This window comes from Palaemon carinicauda, chromosome 17 (assembly GCF_036898095.1).
Source record: "Palaemon carinicauda isolate YSFRI2023 chromosome 17, ASM3689809v2, whole genome shotgun sequence".
Classification (NCBI taxonomy): Eukaryota; Metazoa; Arthropoda; class Malacostraca; order Decapoda; family Palaemonidae; genus Palaemon; species Palaemon carinicauda.
The window spans coordinates 42974280-42991779 of NC_090741.1; the positions used below are offsets into that span (position 1 = coordinate 42974280).

General features: G+C 33.2%; 1 protein-coding gene across 1 annotated transcript in view; it reads left to right on the plus strand.

Moving 5' to 3' along the window:
* Nucleotides 1–17500, plus strand: part of LOC137656708 (uncharacterized) — a 137439-nt gene that overhangs the window by 77267 nt on the left and 42672 nt on the right. The window contains exons 12-21 of the mRNA XM_068390929.1: nt 1199–1358; nt 1661–1846; nt 4349–4693; nt 7262–7378; nt 8462–8632; nt 8759–8846; nt 9022–9194; nt 9640–9791; nt 11614–11740; nt 17310–17500. The exon at nt 17310–17500 is cut by the window's right edge and continues 505 nt beyond it. Of these exons, the coding sequence (XP_068247030.1) occupies nt 1199–1358; nt 1661–1846; nt 4349–4693; nt 7262–7378; nt 8462–8632; nt 8759–8846; nt 9022–9194; nt 9640–9791; nt 11614–11740; nt 17310–17500 (1710 nt within the window). The remainder of the gene's footprint in view (nt 1–1198; nt 1359–1660; nt 1847–4348; nt 4694–7261; nt 7379–8461; nt 8633–8758; nt 8847–9021; nt 9195–9639; nt 9792–11613; nt 11741–17309) is intronic.

A 17500-nucleotide genomic window follows, 5' to 3' on the forward strand; every position in this document is an offset into this window, starting at 1 on the left:
AACAAGCATTTCTAGGTGAAGCAGAGCTAGTTGGAGTTGTGTAATGGTGCATGCAGGTCAATTATGGGGATTCATAAGTGTGTAAGGATGATCGGGATATAAAAATACCTGCATGTAAAAGGTAGGTATGTCCCAGATGAATTGGTAATGAGGGTATATGTTATTTAAATAAAGGTATTAATAGGTAGGAATGGACAAAAGAGAGTGTCAGTAAAGTAAAATGTGGGCATAGTGAAGGGGGACAGGGTAGAACTGGACAACTATAGTACTTGCAGGTAAAAGGTGAGTACTATTATTTTCATGAAATTTTCCTAAAACGACTTTAATTTTCTATATAATCGTTTTCATTAGAATGAATTTCCTTAATCTATGTTATCAATCAAATATCATATTTCTCACAGTACAGCAATTTATCAATCATATATTTCCAATGCAACTGTTTTTGCGGAATTTATTCCCTAAACAATTTTATCAATCGAATAGATTTTACAGCAAAAAAGTAACTTCACAATCCATTGTATATATTTTACCAATGAAAATTACTTCACGATCAATTTTCTATAAAATCGTTTTCATTAAAATGAATTTCCCTAATCTATGTTATCAATCAAATATATTTCTCACGGTACAGCAATTTATCAATCATATATTTCCAATGCAACTGTTTTTGCGGAATTTATTCCCTAAACAATTTTAGCAATGGAATAGATTTTACAGCAAAAAAGTAACTTCACAATCCTTTATATCTATTTTACCAATGAAAATTACTTCACGATCAATACTAAAAATAAAAATATATTTTCATTAGCTGCACCTTGACCTAATATATAAGAAACTTTCTATCTCAGAAAATATTTAAGAATATTACTTGTAATGGAGGTATACAAACTGAGTACAAGATAAAGTAAGATAATTCGTGGCATATCGTTTACGGCTTAAAATCAGTCATCTTATTATAACGTTCAAGTAAATCTACCGTAAAAGTTAATTTATATCTTTCTGTTAATTTTAACTAAAAATACCAGTTAACAAATTCTTGTTAGTTAAAATGTTTATATAAGTATAATTATAGTTTAAAAGTAAAATTAAATTGGATTAAATTTTTAATCGGCTTTAGGTGTTTAAAAGGAACTCGGCAAATATAAAACCCATTCCTTTAGCCAAACTGACAGTGAAATATGTTTCCCCCCAACCAAAGCTATGTGTGGGCGAGACCCAATTCATTTGCCGATCCGCTGAATATGACGACACCAGGCTTCAGTGTCGCCTGAGCAGCAAAGACAGGAGATCTGACCCAAATGATTTCGTGGATGCTCTGCCCAACACAGTAGAGTACCTGGAAAACCAATGTGCCCCTGGTAAGTGAGATAACTTTTTTTTTTTTTTTTTTTTTTTTTTTTTTTTTTTTTTTTTTTTTTTTTTTTTTTTTTTTTTTGGCAGGTCACTATCTGGCAAATTAGGCGTGTAAGAACCAAGGAAGCTTATAAGTACAGATAAAAACTAACTTTCATCTGGAGAAATACGATTGAGAACAGAATATTTTGACGGAGAATTCCCGATTAAAATTACGGCCATTTTCTAACTGTGTAGCATCAAATGCCCACATTAACATCTAATTCTGGATATCAAACGTTTCCTAATCCAATAAATCATCTTCCAGTGGATACTACATGCCCCTACCAGGTGACCTCGGGCGCCTACCCGAAATACCTGGATGCTACCATCGAGGGTGTGGGCTCCGACTTCGAATGTCAACAGCGGTGTACAAGTTATACCCAGTTCAACTGCAGGTCACTGGCCTTCCGCCCGACTGGACTGCAGTGTTTCATATCTGGAGATGATAGGGGTATGTATAATGGGTATATATTTCTATTTAGTGAGGCATATCTGGGCAATATGTTGAAAGTATGGAGATTATGCTATACTTGAGTATATTTACGCTTCATTTAGTGAGTGCATTTGACTATAGTCAGTTATTTTTAGTGAGGCAGATTTGCACCGACTCGCAGGGGTGCCCTTTTAGCTCGGAAAAGTTCCTTGATCGCTGATTGGTTAGAATAATCTAGTCCAATCAATCAGCGATCAGGAAACTTTTCCGAGGTAAAAGGGCACCCCTGCGAGTCGGTGCAAATCTGCCTCACTAAAAAGAATTGACTATAGTACTTAGTATTTTCTTTAGTATTACGTCAGTGAACATATTTGAACACAATTGAATTTTTTTATGAAAACTATACAGTATGCATTAGTCAAAATATGCCAATAAATTTAATTTGGTATTATTTACAATGCAGTAATGGGCATTATTTAATAAGCATATCTGGACAATCATTATTCAATATATCTGAACAACGCTGAGAGTACTCGAATATTATTTACTTGGAATGACAGATTTATTTTAATGTTATTACTGTTCTTAAACTTCTTTTCTAGTTTTTCCTTATTTCCTTTCCTCACGGGGCTATTTTCCTTGTTGGAGCCCCTGGGCTTACAGCATCCTGCTTTTCCAAGTAGGGTTGTAGCTTAGCAAATAATAATAATAATAATAATAATAATAATAATAATAATAATAATGTTTCCACATACCTTTTATTCTCCTGATTCTTGTATAAGATTCCCATGTACTTTGTGATTTACTTTTCATTTCGTCTTAGAGTAACTTGTACATCTCCCTTATAGCTGTTTGAATTTAGAACTTTTATTCCTCTGCTACTCACAATTTTACTAGAATTACTTTGAAACATTCTCCTGATAAAGACTACTTTTAACTTTCTTCAGAATCACTTTCAATTTATTTGATAAGAAATTCCAATTTTTCTTGGCTCCATCACTTAATACTAAATCAACTGCATTGATCATTCTACATTCTATCCATATTCCTTCTCTTATCCAATATACTTGCATATACAAATCTTGCCTTTTCCATGTTTTATTTCATCATCACAAGTAGAAAGGGCTTTTCCCTTATCTAAGACACACACACCAATCTACACATCTTACACAGGCTTCACTCTCATTATAAATAACTAAACTCTTGTACCAATTTACCCTCTGTAACAAAAGTAACCAGTTCCCCCAACACCCCGGTTCATTGCAATCAGTCTACCATAAGTTATCCATTGGTTCATGGCTGCCATATACATATGCACCAGTGCTCCTCGTTGCTCCCTGACTTACAGGATAGCAGCTCATTGGTAAACTTTTACTGTATCCAACATTTTCCATTTTCTATGAATAAACATGACTACAAACCACCACGACCACCACCACTACTACTACTACTACTACTACTACTACTACTACTGTTATCATTATCATTACAAATGAATTGGTTTATCTTACAATTACACTTAATGGCTTCTCTCCTCGCTCCGTTCCTTAAATGTTACCTCCACAGCCATACCAGCCACTTCTTTAATTCTTCTTTGTGTACAAACACAAAAAAACACTTTAAATACCTTTTTGGTTCAACAATAAGATCTAAATAAAAATCAGATAACAAGTAACAGTCACTGTACTTGCTAAGCTACAACCCTAATTGGAAAAGCAGGATGCAGGGAGCCCAGAGGCTCCAGCATGGAAATAGCTCAGTGAGGAAAGGAAACAAAGAAATAAGAGAAGTCATGAACAATTAGAATAAAATATTTTAAAGACAGTAAGAACATTAAAATAAACATTTCATATATAAACTATAAAAATTTAACAAAATAAGTTGGAAAAGCAGGATACTCTAAGCCCAGGGGCTCCAAAAGGGAAAATAGCCCAGTAAAGAAAGGAAATAAGAGAAGTAATTAACAATCAAAATAAAATATTCTAAAGACAGCAACAGCATTAAAGTAAATATTTCGTATATAAACTATAAAAACTTTAACAAAATAAGTTGGAAAAGCAGGAATCTATAAGCCCAGGGGCTCCAACAGGAAAAATAGCCCAGTGAGGAAAGGAAAAAAGGAAACAAGAGAAGTAATTAACAATTAAAAGAAAGTATTTTAAAGACAGTAACAACATTAAAATAAGCGGCGGAAAAAAAAACACAGCCACTGAGGGGGGCAAGCCAGCCTCAACTAGGTGCCGGTCCCAAGCCCGGGTAAATGGGGAGGGTTGGCGGCAAGAGAGGCATCCGGCCATGAAAAATTAGCCAAAACAACTATGGTCATTAAGTAACATCGACCCCACATAGAAGTGGGAAAAGATGTATACAAAGAAGAAGAACAACATTAAAATAAACATTTCATATATAGACTATAAAAACTTTATTAAGTTACTTAATCTATCTGCGCTCAAGTCTTACCAGCAGCCCGTCAAACCCGTCAGACTCGTATAATTCACCTGTTATTATCATTGCTAACAGTATCAGCTGGAAGGGAGGCTCTCGTCAACCGCCCGGGCACGACGTTCTACGATCGTGACTGCACGGCTTCAGGTCCCACTACGCCCCCCGGAGGTATAGGAGGTGGAACAGGTGGCACTGGAGGAACAGGTGGAACTGGTGGTACAGGTGGCACTGGAGGAACAGGTGGTACAGGTGGAACAGGTGGAACTGGTGGTACAGGTGGCACCACTGGACCTGGCACAGGAGGAACCGGTGGTACTGGCACAGGAGGAACAGGTAGCACAGGAGGAACTGGTGGAACTGGTGGAACAGGGGGTACGGGAGCCACGTTCCCCCCAACTACCTTCAGGCCAGGAGGGGAAGGTAGGAAAAAAAAAGAAGATAACCGGAAATTTCTTCGGAAAATTCCAAATTTATTTCGATTTATTTCGTGATTTTTTTCTAAATTGAGATTATAACAAGTTCCATTTTTTGCTAGTTCCAAACAGCACTGTCTTAAGAAATGGATAGATTTGATATTTATATGATCTCCAAAATTGATCTATATTAATGGAGTTTTGATAATTAGAATATGAAAACAAAAGACAGTGATTAATAATGATTGAAGTGCAGAAAATATATATAGGAAAAATTTACTCATTAGCTTTTCAAAATTGCTAATAAATCTAGAATTTAGAAACCGAAATTTTCATATCAAGAGGATACTACTGTATATACTTTAAAGTTTTTTTTTCCAAAATATGAAAATTATCTTTGCAAATAAAGATTAACATTCAGGGAAAAAATACTTATAATTAATATTAAATGACAATATTTTGTGGCTGTTCATTTTGACAAAAAAGGAATGAAAATTATTGTTTTCAATATCAAAATTTGAAAATGCAATTAATCACCAATCTAGCAATTTTCAAACCCTAACAATTATCATAATAATTATCAATGCAAATATCTCCACGATATATCATAAAGATATTAACATATTTGTTATGATTATGTTTAATTAATAAGATTAATCCCTTAAAAATCATAAAATCTTAAACTCACAAATTCAAAATCTATTTCAATTATGATAGATAATACAAAAAAAAATCAATAAATCAAAATAATCATCATCTTAAAAATTAGACTTTATACGAGAAGGTAACCAAGGTCGGAGGCATTGCTGCGTGACCTTAACTGACCTTCCGTGACCCCCCAGGGCAACCCACCAATTTACAGAAAAAGGTCACAGACTCTACCTTTTTGATCCACCTTATAGCTTATTTGACGAGTCACCTTTGCACAGTAAAGTTATGTTAAAACCCCGTAGAGTTGTTATTGAAGCTTTGTAATCACGTCTGAGATCTCGTGAAAAGTGGTGTTGGCACGATGGCGCTTTCTGGCAACTTTATAGCAATTTTATTCAGACAGTAACTAATAGTTACTTCTGTATTTAGGTGGAAAAATTATCTCTCTCTTTGTTCGCTCTTTTAACGAATAGAGATGATCTAATTTTACACCAATCAACAGGATGTACTGTCTAAATAATCGCTAAATATTGACTACTTGCTAAAAATCTCATCGCTTAGATGCCAGAAGTTCCCAGACAGAGAATTTCACGTCACACCAACTATGCTTGCACTTGTATATTTGATGGAGGAGAAAATTACTTGGATCTTAATGGCCACTGTAATTGAAAATTTTGTGTAATGGGTTGTCAGTAGGCTTATGGGATTATTTGGTCTGTGGTATTCTGTACTGAGTTGTATTGCTAAACAATTGTAATCACGTATACATGCATATATACACATACTTGTGTTCATGCACATAATGTGTACATATGTGTGTATTTATGCATATATATATATATATATATATATATATATATATATATATATATATATATATATATATATATATACATGATCCAAAATCGAATAACGAAATGTGAAAAATTATTCTTTAAAAAATGAATTCACGCCGAATAAAATAACCGTAATAATCATTATATAAATATACATAAATGTACAGTACATAAATGTAAACATACGTGTACAGTATATGTACACCCTATTAGAATCAAAATACACGTCCCATCTATGTAATGAACACATTTCCTTATTTGCCATAAATCATAACTTTAAACTGTAATAAGGCTTAATAAGTAGATAAATATTATTAATAGCTAAACTTGTAGTCGTCTCTGAATTCCAGGAATTTTATCAAATTGATTCTATAGAAATTGCTTAGCTTTTGCTATCAATGTCATCGTCTTCGCCCTCCCAATGTAATACTTTATATAAATCTGTTTAAAGACAGTTTTATTCCTGCAGAGAGAGAGAGAGAGAGAGAGAGAGAGAGAGAGAGAGAGAGAGAGAGAGAGAGAGATCCTTCAGTGGGTGATATGCAGAGGAAAGATGAATACACATATATATACACACACATATATACACATATATATATATATATATATATATATATATATATATATATATATATATAGAGAGAGAGAGAGAGAGAGAGAGAGAGAGAGAGAGAGAGAGAGAGAGAGAGAGAGAGAATATCCGCAGGTGTTATGCAGTCCATCAAGAATATAGACATACACATACACACACACCCATATATATATATATATATATATATATATATATAGAGAGAGAGAGAGAGAGAGAGAGAGAGAGAGAGAGAGAGAGAGAGAGAAAGAGAGAGATTAATTCCCACCACTCAATATACCTCGGAGAAAGAGACTGACAGCAGCTGCTTACAAGTTGACCAACATGTCCCAACACATGTTGGAATTCGACTCTGGAAAAAAAAAAAAAAAAAAAAAAAAAAAAACCAGAGGCTTTGTTTACCGAGCACCTTCCTGCACTCCACCGTAGAAGTACTAACAGCCACCTTCTTCCACTCCTGGTGGGTTGCAACTGGGGGTTCTTTTGGCGGCGCCTCCAGACAATTTTCTGTTCCAAGTAGACCGGTGCTCCTTCGGAAGGCTCACCTACGAGAAGGTCACGGGATACGAGCTCTCCGGGATCAGCTCTCTGCCTCTCTACTCCTCCAGGGACCCAGGTGAGGACCGGGAGAATCATTCATCAGTTTATATAGGAGATATTTATTTTAATGTTGTTACTCCTCTTAAGATATTTTATTTTTCCTTGTTTCCTTTTCTAACTGGACTATTTTCCCTGTTGGAGCCTCTGGGCTTATAGCATCCTCCTTTACCAACTAGGGTTGTAGCCTAGCAAGTAGTAGTAGTAGTAGTAATAATAATAACAATAATAATAATAATAATAATAATAATAATAATAATAATAATCCTACATTTAAGGTTTATTTATTTCATCTTTCCTTTAAATTCCTTCTTGACTCGTTGTGGCTTTCATTGTACTATCTTTCCTCCTCTGTTTCTTCTTAAATCTATTTTCTTTATACCTTAGGCAGTTCTTGTGTCAAAATCCTTCTTATTACGATGCTATTTTCTTCGTAGTAATCCTAACTTTATATGATAAGCCCTATTATATTATTATTAATTTCTTATAGGAGACATTGGTCAAAAACAATTATAAGAATTCCTTTTTCAGTAATGGCCTAAAAGCAAGAAATAATAAAATAGATTTCATAACAAACCCAACAAACGAAAAAAACACCCTTTGGCATAATTACTTCACACAATTTCCATTAGAAACAGATACTAGAATAGACACATGAGAAAAGAATCAAATAAATACAAGACGAAAATGTAGTGATAACGCCATAAACAAAACGGATCTGATATTATTATTATTATTATTATTATTATTATTATTATTACAAGCTAGGCTACAACCATAGTTGGAAAAGCAAGATGCTATAACCCCAAGGACCCCAACAGGGAAAAATAGGCCAGTGAGGAAAGGAAATAAGGAAATAAATAAACGATACAAGTAATGAAAAACTGAAATAAAATATTTTAAAAACATTAACAACATTAAAACAGATATTTGATATATAAACTATAAAAGGACTTATGTAAGCCTGTCCAACATAAAACCATTTGCTGCGAGTTTGAACTTTTGAAGTTCTATATAAACAAAACTGATCTGATATATAAACACTAGATGCCAAATCAAAAATCTTTGATCGCGAATATAATCTGTGGTCTTCCTCCGGCAGGAATCACCACCGAGTGTTCCCGTAGATGCAGCAACACGGACTCCTGCATGGCTTTTAACCTCGACTACAACCGCTACGAGTGTTACGCCCTCGACAGCAGCGCTGTCGATGCCCCTTCGAACCTGAGGAGGTCCGCTGGAGTGGCTTACTTCGAAGGGGTGTGCCTCAGGGGTAAGTAAATTCAAGAATAACATGGGGTTTTAAGTATCTTAGTTTTTCAACGTTATATGCATTATTATTAAACTGACCAGCGCAGGTTCTAGATCATTGTCATCCTCCTCTTCTTCCCTGCTAAAGTAGGTGGATGCGGCCTTCTCTGGACCTACGAGAGAGTTTCAAATTTCGAACTGCGGGGACAAGAGAGGGAGACCTTCAATGGAATTACGTGAGTGCATTTTCGTTTTCTTTAATTGTTTCCAAAAATAATAAAAGATAAAAAAAAAATTGTTTCCAAAACCATATTCTTATTCAACTCTTGATAAAATGTACCACAGACGATCAATGGGGTTTACATTCCAAATACTCAAACATTAAAACCATATTCGACCTTTGACCCTTAGGAAATCCGAATGCATGGACCGGTGTCTGGAGGAGAGGAGATTCGTGTGTCGGTCCGCTACTTACGAGTACGCCCAGAGAATCTGTCGAATTTCCGACAAGAACCGATTCTCGAATCCTACGTCATTCCAGGCTGCTCCCAACGTTGATTACATGGAGAACCAGTGTGCGCCAAGTAAGTACCTGCCAGTTAGTTACCGTTGTTGGATGAATATGCTATACTAGCACGGGCTCTTGCTTTAAAGAATCCCATAACAAGGGTAAAACTGGAAAAAATTGGAGGAGCCTCATGTGGACATAGCCTCTGTACCATGGTTTTTCACTGTCTTTGGGTAGAGTTCTCTTACATGAAGGTACACTCGGGCACATTATTCTATAACATTTCTCTTCTCGTTTTTATTTGAGATTTTTATAGTTTATATATAAAAGATTTATTTTAATGTTGTATTGTTCTTGAAATATTTTATTTTAATAGTTCATTATTTATCATGCAGTTTATTTACATCCTTATTTCCTTTCCTCACTGGGCTATTTTCCCTGTTGGAGCTCTTTGGCTTATAGCATCTTACTTTTCCAATAATAATGTTTCATCCATCTTTCCCCACTCCCATCCACCTCAGAACCACGTGACTGTCGCTACACCAACAATCAACAGGACCGATACCTGATCTATACGGCGAAGACCGTCGACGCCTTCACGGATCAGGCCTGCCAGAGAGCTTGCGATATTGAGAGCGAGTTCAACTGCAGGTCTTATTCCTTCATGAGCACGGTGGGTTTGGGAAGTTTTGTTTCTAGATTTTTTTTTTTATTTGTATAAAGTCTGGGATGAAATCCCAATTCAAAAGGAGTTCCTTATGTTGGTGGGTTAAAGAACTTCGCGAAGGCTCATCAGCCGTGTGTCGAGCCCTTGATATGTACATTCACATTGCCTCTTATTCAGTGTATACTCTTCCTCTTCTTAGATATTTAAGGTGATCTTGCTATACATACACACACACACACACATATATATATATATATATATATATATATATACATATATATATTCATATATATACTCTATACACAGTATATATATATATATATATATATATATATATATATATATATATATATATTTATATATATATATATATATATATATATATATATATATATTTATATATATATATATATATTTATATATTTATATATATATATATATATATATATATATATATATATATATACTGTGTATATATACGTATATGTATATACATATATATATATATATATATATATATATATATATATATATATTTATATATATACATAGATTATATATATATATATATATATATATATATATATAGTTATAAATCGTGACACCTAACACATAAGTTAAAATATGTATCAAACAACGAAACGAAAATGGAAAAGGTTAGTCTGACCCTGGCAATAAGGCATTATTTTAAATACCTCAAATAAAGTACAAATTGTACTGTACCTTTATACTTGTACATTAATTTAAAAAGTTCCTCTCCTTAAGCAATTCAAGGAACTAAGCCTTTGATCACTGAACAACCACCCTTTTCCTTCGGCCGATTTTTGGGCCGAACATTTTTTCGAAAATTACGGCCGATTTTCGGGCCGAAAATTTTTTCGAAAATTTCTGTCAATTTTCGGGCCGAAAATTTTTTCGAAAATTTCGGCCGAAATTCGAGCCAAAAATTTTTTCGAAAATTTCGGTCAATTTTCGGGCCGAAAATGTTTTCGAAAATTTCGGCCGATTTTCGGGCCAAAAATTTTTTCGAAAATTTCAGTATTACCTATAAGTTGTCTAAGACATTGTTCCAAATGCCTGAGATCTTGACATCATACATATTTAAGGGACCAAGTTTCTAACCCATACCAATTTCTTTTACTATTCTCATGTTCTAGTTTAAAGATAGTTAAGAGTCCCTGTCTTTTTAAAAATTTCTTCCTACTGTTACCAGTATCATTATTCCCACCTTACATTAAACTATGAAAAATTAATAATCTTAAATTCTTTTCATAGTTATTTTTTTTTTTTTTATCAGAATGATTTCCAATCAAATGCCTGATATCCTTTGCCACCTTTGATTTGGCATTATCCACACCCATAGTGCCAATGAGCTTGGTTGTTTTGCCATCAGATGGCTAAATACTTAATCAATCAATATTCACACCCTAATTCACATCCTAATGATAACAATAATTATTAATAATAATAATTAATAATACTATCAATAATAATAATAATAATAATTAATAATATCATTATTATTATTATTATTATTATTATTATTATTATTATTATCATTATTATTATCAATAATTAATAACAATACTACTACTACTACTACTACTACTACTACTAATAATAATAATAATAATAATAATAATAATTAATAATAATAATAATATCATTATTATTATTATTATTATTATTATTATTATCATTAATAATAATAATATAATAACAATAATATAGCTAATAATAATATAGTTAAACAAAAGTTTTGCACCGCCATTGGATCTTACCTTTTGGAAGGATTATCCATAATCGGATGATTTGTTGACAATTCCAGAGTGGCACCACTGGAGACCAGTGTTACCTGAGCGGAGAGACTGGAACAAACGCTGGAAACAGTAACTTCCAGTTCCGCATCGGGGCGCTCTTTGCCGAGAAGCAGTGCAATGATTACACTACCACAGGTAAGGTTTGGTTAAGGTTTGGTTAGGTTTATTGGGTTTGTAAACAAGACCTGTGGGTTGGAAAAACATATGATTGTCTATGTGCAGTGATATTTATTGAAAATCATATGAAAACTTTATCTTTTCTATAGTCCATTTCTTTTAGCGATGCATATTTGCAACGAGTCGCAGCGGTGCCCTTTTAGCTCGGAAAAGTTTCCGGATCGCTGATTGGTTGGACAAGATAATTCTAACCAATCAGCGATCAGGAAACTTTTCCGAGCTAAAGGGGCACCACCGCGAGTCGGTGCAAATATGCATCGCTAAAAGAAATGGACTATAGTTTTTTTAAACTTGATAAATTCTAAACTCAAATTAATCATTATGGGAGAGTTTACATGTGGGATTTAAACTTAATTTCTGATAAAGTTAAAATTAAACTATTAAGTTTTTGGGGATTCTGAAATTTTATGGTGTTTCAAGGTGATGTTGGAACTGGTGGAATTTTTTTTTTTTTTTTTTTTGTGGTTTTTTACCAGCCAAGTTGAGTTGCAATCTTCATGAAGTTTTTACTAATTGTTACAAAGCATTATTTCAATACTTGAATTAAAAAGTACCATAAATATAGTGATTTAATATTATTCTAGCAAAATCTATTAGGCATTGAGTAATTTCACCATCTTTTATTTTTTACTATGAAAATATTGTAAAGGGTTAGCAATTTTAAGATATTTCATAAATTCAAGGCAAAATTCTATAATCTTAGACAAATATTCCGAACGTTTAGTCATTTAAGGTTAATATTGTTAAGCATAAAAATTACATAATGCACCTATTCTATTATGTCAATGCATGCCAAAAATTTTCGAATTCGTTACGAATTTCTTCGTGCATAAATTGACCGAAACTTTCAGACACGACTTCTTTGCCTATGACATCGAACGTAAGAAATAGATGACAATAACAACAACAAACTATTGGCTACGTAACAGCTACTTCTAACATGTAAAAGGGAACAAAGACGCGCTCAAAAAAAAAAAAAAAAAAAAAAAAAAACTATTCTTATGTATGACGACATTATAAAAGTTTATTGTTAGACCGAGGAGATTTAAAAGGAAAACTAATACAAGAAGAGAAGTATATATATAGAAAAATGCGATAGATTTTGATGGGGATGTCAGACATTTTGCTTCTGATGAGTTGGGAAACTGGCAAAAGTAATCAAGATGATGATATGTATTTAAAGGTTTAAAGGCCGCTCATGAATGGCAGAGCCAAGGGACTGTGACATTGCCCTATCAAGTAGGACAATGCCCTAGAGACTGACCATATATACATATGATCAGCACTCAAGTCGTTCTCCACTAAAGCTAGGACCAAGGGGGAGCCAGGCAATGGCTGCTGATGACTCAGCAGATAGACCTAAAGTCTCCCCTAAACCCCCCATCCTTAGCTCACAAGGAAGGTGAGATTGCAGCGACCAAAGAAACTAACGAGTTTGAGCGGGGGACTTGAACACCAGTCAGGGAGGTTACCACATCAGCCACAACAAAAATAAAGAAAATAAGGAAATAATGAGACATTTTTTGCAAGAGAATTAAGGCTTATGGTGATTCATATTCAACTTTACAATGAAAATAGAATAATTCATCAAGAGCAGTTAATGGCTCCTTGGAAATGTTTTGCTCTTCATGGTGTGCGCACAATTTGCTCGACTCGGCAGGATGCAATTGCTTACTGTCTCCTTGGCATCAATAACAACTACAATAGAAACATCCAAAATGAGCCACCTGTTATCGATTTGCAACACTGCTGTAACGTCAAGTAGTTACAGTATATTTTATAAACCATGCGGATGAAATACAGCTGCTATGCTGGCTGTATTTTACTTTTATCCGTTCATTTTGGTCTCATTCTTCTTTACTGTCCAGCTTCTTTAACATCTTTGGGAGCCAATTTCAAAAACCTTCATTAAAGACGTAATGATCAGTGGTTTAGTTAAATTTCTCGATAATAATAATAATAATAATAATAATAATAATAATAATAATAATAATAATAATAGTTTCTTTAGGTTTTACACATATAGATTATTGTACTGTAGAGAGAGAGAGAGAGAGAGAGAGAGAGAGAGAGAGAGAGAGAGAGAGAGAGAGAGAGAGAGAGAGAGAGAATTTTCCCACCAACTCAATTCATAAGTAATGAATTATGTAGCCGTCTGATGACAGAATAGTTGAATAAAGTCATAAGACTGACAGCCTAATTTCAAGAGAACACTTCCGGGAGTAGACCCTCTTTAAAGAATGGGCAATATTTGGATGGGAAACCCTTAAGAAAATATATAAGAAATGTTCTTGCAACAAATTTTCGACAAAGATAAAATAAGTGTGTATATGTGTGTATGTATGTATGTATATATATATACATATATATATATATATATATATACATATACATATATATATATATATATATATATATATATATATATATATATATATATATACAGTATATATATACACACACACATATATATATATATATATATATATATATAATATATATACACATATGGAGAGAGAGAGAGAGAGAGAGAGAGAGAGAGAGAGAGAGAGAGAGAGAGAGAGAGAGAGAGAGAGAGAGAGAGAAATGAAGAACTATTGATGTACGTCGCTATCGCTACTAATTTTCTGAAGGCTTCAGGAACAAGTAAGCTTACAAGAAAAAAAAAACAATAATTTCCTATTCTTTTCATATTTGTTGAATATTACTATCAACTATATTTTTGGAGTGGAAATGGGGAACAATATATACGAGTGAAATGAAAGACAATACTGAGATCGTTTTACGAGAAGAGACAATACTAAAATCCTTCCGCCGACTCCAGATCCAACCACTTAAGCTAAGTAAATCAGCTTCTGTGTAGACAGCTTTTACTGGAGAAGAAAAGGAGACCAAGTAGACAAACGTAGACGGCTATATCACGTAGACTATCGTAGACGAACGTAGACTGGTTGTATCACGTAGACAATAATTTTCCTGTTTACATTATTAATGACTATACAGTATTTCCTAACCTCCACAGGTAGACTATTAGTTACGTAGAATTCAATATTATATTGTAAAGCACATTAGTACGATAAGATTTGTGCATATATATATATATATATATATATATATATATATATATATATATATATGTATATATATATATATATACACATATATACACACATATATAAATGTATATATACATATATATATAAATGTATATATATATATATATATATATATATATATATATATATATATATCCACAGTATCATGTGATATCATATAACATTTATTGGTACTTATCCTAGACTTATTGTATATCTACATTGGCACTCGCTAAAGGAATCTTAAGATATATAACTGTACTGCTTCTATTAACACTAACTTGCACATTAGATAACTCAAAAATACTTGATAGATAATTAGAATAGATCACAATTCATCAAAATGACTAATAAACCTTTAATGATTCTTATCATCTCTTCCATGGCAATAATTAGTAATTTTGTGGTGAAGAAGTCTTAGAAAAAAATAACAAAAAACCCAAATTTGAAAAAAAAAAATTAGGTATTTTTTATACATGGACTAGGATACAATGAGGTATGGCAGTAAACTTATGATTCTGACTTTATACATACATAAATACATGTATATACAGTATATATATATATATATATATATATATATATATATATATATATATATATATATATATATATATATATATATATATATATATACACAGTTGTTGGCCAGAATTGAATAAATGGAACGTGAGTGTGTATGTGTACACGTAATTGCATACATGAACGTATATATCTTTCAACTAAATCTAAGTTTGATATATAAACCAATGATTGTAAAGACATAAAGCTTTTTACATAGGCACAAACCTTCACATTCCTTTGATTGGTACACAAAAACTCTAGTGAACTGTCTAAGCATTGGATGACTAAAAATAAATGTATAATAAAAATGAACGTAAAAGGCATTTTGTCCTTTTGAAGCACTCCCTACGTATTAGTACGTCATAATTGCATTATCAATGGTCAAATTTCTTTATTTAGTCAAATTAATTTTAGGATACTTTGCAAAAACAAGAATCCTTCAACCTCGTTGCTCCCATCAGGCCATCTCTATCTAAATTTACAGTTCTTATATAACATAGTTTACCGTCTGATTCTATCCCCTCTCTTGATCATATTTGGCATTCTCTGTGATTCAGTTTTCCCCGATTCCTGTAGTCTTTTCCTAGCCTAGAGGTTACACTTAACTTTACCCTATTTGCTCGTCTTTTTTTTTTCGGGCCTGGACTGGATAAGGGCAATAGGATACCAGTCTGGTTGACCCCTGTCTTAGAGTATATTTAGAAACCCATACTAAGCCCTAATTAACCCAACATGAGGTCACTGAAGCATTCTCAAATCTGTATTAATTTTCTAAAACAACTCTAATTGGAAATCCACAGTCACTACAAAAACAAAGCTTTGTTTTTAATAGATATATTGTCATTTTAATCAACACAACAGTCTGCTGTAATACAATGTTGAAATATAAATGGCAAATAAGGAATATCATTTATTCAAGTCACCAACTAATATGGCAGTTCATTAAGCCTTTAGAATACTTTTCCTTGGATAGTTTTCATTCGTAGGTTTCAAAATAATTTACCTCACACACTTTTCTATTTATACCTTCACCGTTAAGTCATTAAGATTGTGTGTTAATTCATACGTTAATGATAATGGCTAACTTATATGTCTTCAAATAATCTTATTCAGAGTCTCTTCATTCAATATCTTCCCAAGAACTTCTCGTAATAATTGCATTAGGTCTGTTTAACATTCACAACAGTAGTAATTTTATTTATACTATGTTCATTCAAAACCTTAACACTACACTCAAATAGACTATTCAATCATATATAACTGGTTTTTAGGTTCCATTTATATAATAATCGTTAGTCACAAACACGATAGTAATCCACATCTTTAAGTAATTTCTTCATAGGTGTTCACTATTAACTAATTTCCTATTGATAGTGCGAGTACGTTTCTTATTGAGTGAATTGTGTGTACGCATCTTGACTCTGAATTATAATCCTCTGCAAGAATCCTGATTGTATTATTTCTCATCTCCCCACTTTAAGGATTTTCGATTACCCAATTGATCATTTCCTTCCTCAGATTTAAAACTGTTCTGCTAATTGGATTTTCTTTATCTGCTTTGAATATGAATTTGATCTTGCATGAATCTGATTCTTTTGGTTCCCTGAATTATTAGTGCGTACATGCCCAAGATTCTCTCGCTTGATTATCTCTTTCCCACAATCTATTATTTTCATATATCACTCATTATTTATTTATCCTTTCCATTCTCATATGTTTCCTTTTCATGAACTCCGCCAAATTAATCACAAGGAGTTTCGTCACCTATATCACATAATTTTACTTTGTCACCTATATCACATAATTGTACTTTGTCACCTATATCTCACAGATGTAGAAGCATAGTCTCTGCTTATCATCACTAACAGGTTCAGCTGGGGGAGGAGGCTCTGGTGGATCTGGAGGTTTTGGAGGCTCTGGAGGAAGCTTTGGAGGCTCCGGGGGATCTGGTGGATCCTTTGGAGGAGGAAGTTCGGGTGGAAGTGGAGGATTTGGTGGATCAGGAGGGGGAACTGGTGGAGGAGGTGGAAGTGGAAGTGGAGGATTTGGAGGTATTGGT